At 41.1% G+C, this 6,917-nt stretch overlaps 1 protein-coding gene across 2 annotated transcripts; it reads left to right on the plus strand.

Moving 5' to 3' along the window:
- The first annotated feature begins 517 nt into the window (after nt 1-517).
- Nucleotides 518-6,023, plus strand: ca7 (carbonic anhydrase VII). 2 transcript variants are annotated; one of them, XM_068338107.1, is made up of 7 exons: nt 518-620; nt 1,222-1,419; nt 2,889-3,007; nt 3,350-3,445; nt 3,574-3,636; nt 3,751-3,906; nt 4,960-6,023. In XM_068338107.1, the coding sequence occupies exons 1-7, from the start codon at nt 584-586 to the stop codon at nt 5,077-5,079; spliced, it is 789 nt and encodes a 262-aa protein (XP_068194208.1). In that variant the 5' UTR covers nt 518-583; the 3' UTR covers nt 5,080-6,023. The 2 variants fall into 2 exon arrangements, with proteins under 2 accessions (XP_068194208.1, XP_068194293.1); XM_068338192.1 differs by lacking the exon at nt 518-620 and adding an exon at nt 820-912 and having other exon boundaries at nt 1,126-1,419.
- The last annotated feature ends 894 nt before the right edge of the window (nt 6,024-6,917 follow it).

Here is a 6,917-nt window from a genome sequence, read left to right on the forward strand (position 1 = left end):
ATAGATTACCTACACTGATTTACCAGTCACTTATAAGTTTTTTACAACTGTTTGTGTAAACCTTGTCAAAATGGAATACTGTACTGCCTTAACTATAAAATCATAAAACAAAATATTCAACATAGCACAAGTACATCCAAAAGTATACCGACGTGATTTATAAGCCTTTTAAAATAGATAAAATTTTAGATGTATTTCTTTGTAGGTCCATCACAAACTTGTGTTTATATTGTATCCTATTATTTCCTGTATTATTTGTGTACTTTTTATATACAGTAAAATCAAAAAATGGCTCAGGCAACAAATATAATTAAGTTTGTCAAAAACAAAAAGTTATAGATGCATCATTGGAGCCATTGAAGGAAGAAGCGCATTTAATGCACGGACATCAGAGAGGATTAGACCTCGGACAGGTGGGCAGGAGGTGTGTTGAGGGGGGTGGGGGGGGTGAAGGGGCGTGTCAAGACGGGGATAATTGTCACTCCCCCCTCCGTCCTCTACATAAACTCCATCAATCGTCGCATCGACAGCAGCGAGTCTCTCACCCACACCTCCGGCACTCCTGAAGCCGCTGTGAGGGACCATGACAGGGGATCACTGGGGATATGGAAGACGGGACGGTAAGATCCGGCAGCGTCCCTCATGCAGACCCCCCCGATCGCGGAGGAAATTAATCATTTATGCAGCAAAAACTTGATCAAACGTCTTTGTTTGGTACGAACAGCTAAAACTGGAGTTTTTCCTTATCAAAAAAAGGTGTATCTATTTAAACCTGACCAGATTATTTTTGCGCACCTGACGCAACAGCAGCAAACTGCGCGCTGTGTTTAGGATTAAATCCGCTGTGACGTCGCCGTGCATTAAGTGTCAAGTTTATTTCTACAGCTGGCATCAAAATCAACGTGTTTGACGGTAAATATGTAGACAAAAATAAAAGTGTGCTGTTAATGTGAATAAAAACTGTCAGGACAAATAAATGCGTGTCAAATAACTTTCAAATAAATAAAACAAATATATGAAAAAAGAAATTGATCAGACCTTTAATAAGTGCTGAATCAAATTTCACTACTATTCTTTTAGTCCTTTAAACCTTACAGGTGACCCAAATGTGCTTTTTGATTGAAGACCCGTTGGAGCATTGCGTTAGTCAGTGCTGATGACCCAACTCACAGCGTTGTGCCTACTGAAGCCTTCAGATGATCTTCTATTCTGCCTGTTCAGGTCCTTCTAAGTGGCACAAGGGCTTCCCCATCGCCAAGGGGAACCGCCAGTCTCCCATCGACATCGTCCCTCATCAGGCTTCACATGACACCAGCTTGGGTCCCATTGTCCTGAACTACGACCACTGTACCTCCATCAGCATCGCCAACAACGGACACTCTGTAGTTATTGAGTTTGATGACACCGACGACAGATCCGGTGAGACAACATGGTTTTGTTTTCTTTTCAAAGCAAATCAGCTCAAATTGTTTTTTTCTTTTTAGACCAGCACAACCTACAGGGGTTGCTGTACATTTCTGCACATAGTTTAGCCAAATAAAAAACACAAATGGTGACATCCTGGCAGACTTAAAGGCTGTAATTGACTGCATTGCAATTATTGACAGAGGTCACAGTCATGAGTAATCCCAGCTCTGATAACTGTTTGTCACTGGAAATCTGGATTGAAACTTTCCTTTCTACCTGCAAACACTCGAAAGCTGAGATTACCTTGATTTCCAGAAAATGCACACCGTCTGCATTTCTGACCATAATCAAAGGTTGAGAATAAACCTCTGATTATGCTGTAGGGAAGTAGAACCTGCAGTTAACCATATGAGTCTCTGTCTGCCGGACAAGCGATATAATACGCTTTGATGATCTCAATGGTTATTATGACCCTATTTGCTTTTATAACTGGGCGGACCCATTATAACCAGTCTGTCATTACCATGAATGATAAGCTTCAATAACAAATCAATGTCAGTGAATATAGTTCATGAAAGAGGAGACCTGGAGAAACTCCTGCAGCAAATCTGCTCAGTTCAAACCTTCCATGATCAGATTCTGGATGAGGGCTGCGTTTCATATTTTGGTAAGAAAAGGATAATAGAATGAAATAAGTGAAAGTGTCTAATAAGACGAAATGCATTTTGTGCAAATCAGTTATAGAACTGCCATCAAAGATGTGAATTTGATCCTTAGAATAACACAACCTCATAATTACATTTAAAGCATTTATTATTTATCTTCTGACTATCGGTTGTGTGTAACCAGCTGTTTGTATTGTTATTGTGTTTTTTTTTGCTAAGGGTTTTGCTCCTTCATGCCAGACTAATCTGGCCTCCTCTCGAATGGGCTGTTCTTAGAAGGATGTCAGCAGAATCAGAATGAATCACGATCAGATCAGAGCTCTCTCCATACCCAGCTGTGTAATCTGTGCTAGCCATGCTATCCTGATGATGGGCTGGCAGCCACAGTGACACACATTCACGTTTCTATTCACGCTCCTTGGCCGGTGGACCTGAATGCAAAACTGAAATGATCCTGAAGTAGGTTTGACGCTGCTTCATTTAGCACAGGACCAGCTATGTGTGTCTAAATCTAAAGCTTGTGTCATGATAGGTGATACTGCTGAGGCAGACCGTCTGCCTGGTGGTGCTCATGTCAGCTCGGAGTGAGAATTTAATTAAGTCTGTTGGATGTTTGCAGGATGTGTGTGTGTGTGTGTGTGCGTGTGTGTGTGTGTGTGTGTGTGTGTGCATTACCTGCACTGCTACCAAGCTGTTTGTATGATGCTACACACAGGATGCAGTATGTCTAACACCCACGAAGAGGGAGGGTGTGGGTGTCTGCACGGGATTGAGTTTTAGCTTTTATTGATATTGATTATTCCTCATTTTCTGCAGTGATCAGGGGGGGTCCTCTGAATGACCCCTACAGACTGAAGCAGTTTCATTTCCACTGGGGAGGGAAAGGCTGCCACGGCTCCGAACACACCGTGGCAGGAAAAGGCTATGCATCTGAGGTCAGCATTGTGTATAAATGTTTATTTTATCAGCATCTAAATGTCAAAAGACACAATCACTTATTTTCAATTCATATCTGTAATGTCACATGATAACATAACTTATTTTGGATTTAAAGGTAAAAATAAAATGCAATAGGTGTTTTCAATCCGATTATGTCAGGGAGAGGTTTTTACACCTGAGACTTAATAAACCTGATATAATTCTTGACATTTTAAAGATAAAATGTATTATATAGCAGAGGAAAATTTGTGTAGATTCTATCAGAAATTATTTGCATGTGTTTATCTCATCAGTACGTAGGCATGATCCTTACATCCTCATTTATGTCTTTCCCCCAGCTTCATCTTGTTCACTGGAATGCCGTGAAGTACGACACGTTTGGGGATGCAGCAAAAGCTCCAGACGGCCTCGCCGTCCTCGGCATCTTTTTACAAGTGAGTAGAACATTTTTGATGTTTTAGAGAACGCACCGAGTACAGTGTGTGTTTGGATATACAAGGAATGGATAGACTTAATATGAAAGACGTCACAAATCACTCAAAAACCTTATCTGTGCCTGAAGACAGGTAACGACCATCGATGGCTCCACATGATAACTGACGCTCTCTACATGGTGAAGTTTAAGGCGAGTACTGCAACCGTCACACGACTTTATGATGCCTAATGTTTGTTTGTGCAGCCTGTTATCAGTTTTATCGCTGGTATAGAAAAGTTATCTTTCCATTTTTTTTAATTACAGGGCAGTGTTACAGATTTTAAACATTTCAACCCTAAGTGCCTCCTGCCCAGCAGCCTCCACTACTGGACCTACCTGGGGTCGCTGACCACACCCCCCCTGCACGAGAGCGTCATCTGGATCGTCCTGAAGGAGCCAATTGTAGTGTCAGAAAAACAGGTGAGTCCATCTGTGTCTGCAAATTCACAGAATACTGTGAACTTCATCCTTGATTAATAATAAGAATGATGTTAAAACCCAATACTCTCATGTTTTCTTTGTGAGAGAGGTCTGGTTACTGGTGTTCAGTTTGTCTCTTAGCACTGATATGTAGCATTTACAGAAAACCAGATTATATACCGTGAATTCTTTCATTTGTAAACACAACATTAACCCTAAACCAGCCACAAAACCTCCCACTTCCTCAAGTAGGACATGATCCACCATCACCGAAGAACCAGTAAGAAACCCAGCCACATGCAATATAACTGTATTTTTAAATGAATGAACTGTGGCTTTTTTTTTAACCCAGGAGAGAAGTCATCATTTAACTGCATCTAAATATGTTAAAGCACGATTGGATCAGGTTGTCTATTGTGATATACGGTATTTGCAAGCCAGGATATGCTTTTTGTTTTTCTCCAAAGTTCTCAGAACTGATATAACCAGAAAGTTCAGGTCCCATAAGCCCATGTTGTTGACGAGTTAAGCGGACTAATATGATGCGAGGCGACTGCAGCCGGCCTCTAGATTACACCATCAAACTTTGTTGATCTTTTCAAACCCAGTTCCCCATACTTTCAATCTCCAGGACTGCTCTTGAGTATTTCCGGTGACAGTGACGTACGACTTAGACCCACAAACAGATTGTTCATCGACCTATGTGTGAGGCATAGGTGTAAGTCGAACCTCACTGGCTATGACTCAGGCCTCGAGCCTGTAATCCCCTCCAGCTGATGTTTCTGACGGACGTGTGACTGGATTGGATTTGGGTTTTGATGGAACCCAGCAGGGAAAAGCCCGAATAACAGGGAATTATTTTGTGTTTACCTTCCTTCACCATTACTTACACGGATTATTACACTGTTCATTCGTCTATGTAATAGATCGATGGGCCTCACCTTTTGTTATTTTACTAACGTTAGTAGGAATGAGTGGATTGTGGGCTCAGTTCGGAAAAAAAACTCTTTGTAAAAACACGAAGGGAAGATAATTGTGTCTTTGTCTTTACAGCTGGGCAAGTTTAGGATGCTCCTGTTCACGGGAGAGGAAGAGGATCAGAGGACACGCATGGAAAACAACTTCAGACCTCCTCAGCCTCTCAAAGGCAGAGAAGTGCGTTCCTCCAATTAACGTCAGAGCTCAAGTCACAATGGAGGCTCTGTTTGACAATGAATGCATTAATTTTATGTTTTTTGATTGATGTTGGGGTTTTTTTTAACTCATGAGGATCTCTGATTTGCTGTACATCAAATAGTTCGCATTGAGAACCTGCTTCTCTCTGCTGGCCTGGAGCTGCCACTGCAGGGGGAGCAGTGAATTCTAGACTTAAAGGGATGTAATGATATGTAATGTAATACAATTTCCTCCGGGATTAATAAAGTATCTATCTATCTATGATTTTATTAACACGTCAGGTTCGTGATTTGACTGCTTTGAGTCATTTGAGGGATTTTTTTTTTTTTAAATGAAATGATTCAGATGATGGAGGCTTGTTTCCAACTCCATGCATGTGCTGCTGAGACAACAAGGCGCCACCTCCATGAGCAACAACATCTTGACTGGTGCCAGTATACAGTATGTAACTGGTGTTGCTGTTTGAAGACTGGCATCTCATCACTCTGCAGATTCAAAGCATTAGCCTCCTTACTAATCCCAGTTTATCCTCCCATTGAGCTGACACGTTGCTGATGGATCCCAGTCCTCGTGGCCATAGATCCCATCTAGTCCAACAATCCCATCTGCAGGTGGGATTGGATTAGCGCTGCAAATGTTTGAACAACTCCTATGAAGGAGGGTGTGGAAGTCTCGGGTCCTTTAGGAGGGAGACATTCACCCCCAGCATGAGGGTTATTTATTGTTTTTAGCATGCTCTGAAGATTTAACAGACAAAAAAAACACCCCACATCTATTTCTCAGCGGGGATTTATTAAACTGCAGCAGCTTGAAAAAGGACTGAACTGAAGGATTTTAGTTCCCAAAAAAATGCAAACATAACAAGAGCGTCACCTCAGCTATGATTGTGTTTTCGTGCTGTTGTGAAGGACCATTAAAAAAAGTTTTTTTGATTGATTGAACTGAGTTTCTGTGTCTTATTATTAAATATTCTGTTCTTTATCAATTCATCACACATTTATTGTGAAAACCCAATGAACAGAAGCACATATTAATTATTTTTGATGACATGCAATTTTTTTAGTATCATAAAAAAATTGCTCACCTTTGGTTGAACCTTGCACCAGATATCTACAATATATTTATTACATTAAAGGATCACTCAAGCAAATGTTTAAACTCACTCTCATTGATCAGAAGCCGTAGCAGCGGTCTAAAGGTAATCAATAGCCAGAAGAAGGAACATGTACTGTGATTGCTGTCAATTATTTACCAACTGTGTTCACTGAATCACTTTTATTTGACTATTGAGTTTACGACGGCGGCGAAGATAAAGATAACACTTGATAAATTACGAGTTTATCCAGCAAATGATCAATGACGCCTGTTTACAGTTTGCAGTCTTTACTTTGTGGTGTTAAGATTCATCGGATGATTCTGACGACAAAAACTGAATGCCAATTTTATTTACGGCTTGCAGTGGAAATTAATAATAATAATAATAATAATAATAATAATAATAATAATAATGAAAGTAATAGTACAGTACATTCACTTTGAGATTTTCAAATATAGAAAATAATGTCATAATTATTAATCAACTACAGACAGATTTAGTTTTTAAAACCCACAGAATCCACATCGGGGCGCCACGGTGATGCAGTGGGCAGCGCTGTCACCGCGCTACAAGGCGGTTCCGGGTTCGCGTCCCGCTCTGCGCGAAGTTTGCATGTTCTCCCCCTGTGTCTGTGTGGCTCCGCGGTGCACTGGCGTCGCGCCCGGAGTTTCCCCCGCCTCACGCCCTCAGTCAGCTGGGATAGGCTCAAATGCGACAGCGGACAAAAGCGGCAACAGAA

The sequence above is a fragment of the Antennarius striatus genome, chromosome 1 (assembly GCF_040054535.1).
Source record: "Antennarius striatus isolate MH-2024 chromosome 1, ASM4005453v1, whole genome shotgun sequence".
NCBI lineage: Eukaryota > Metazoa > Chordata > Actinopteri > Lophiiformes > Antennariidae > Antennarius > Antennarius striatus.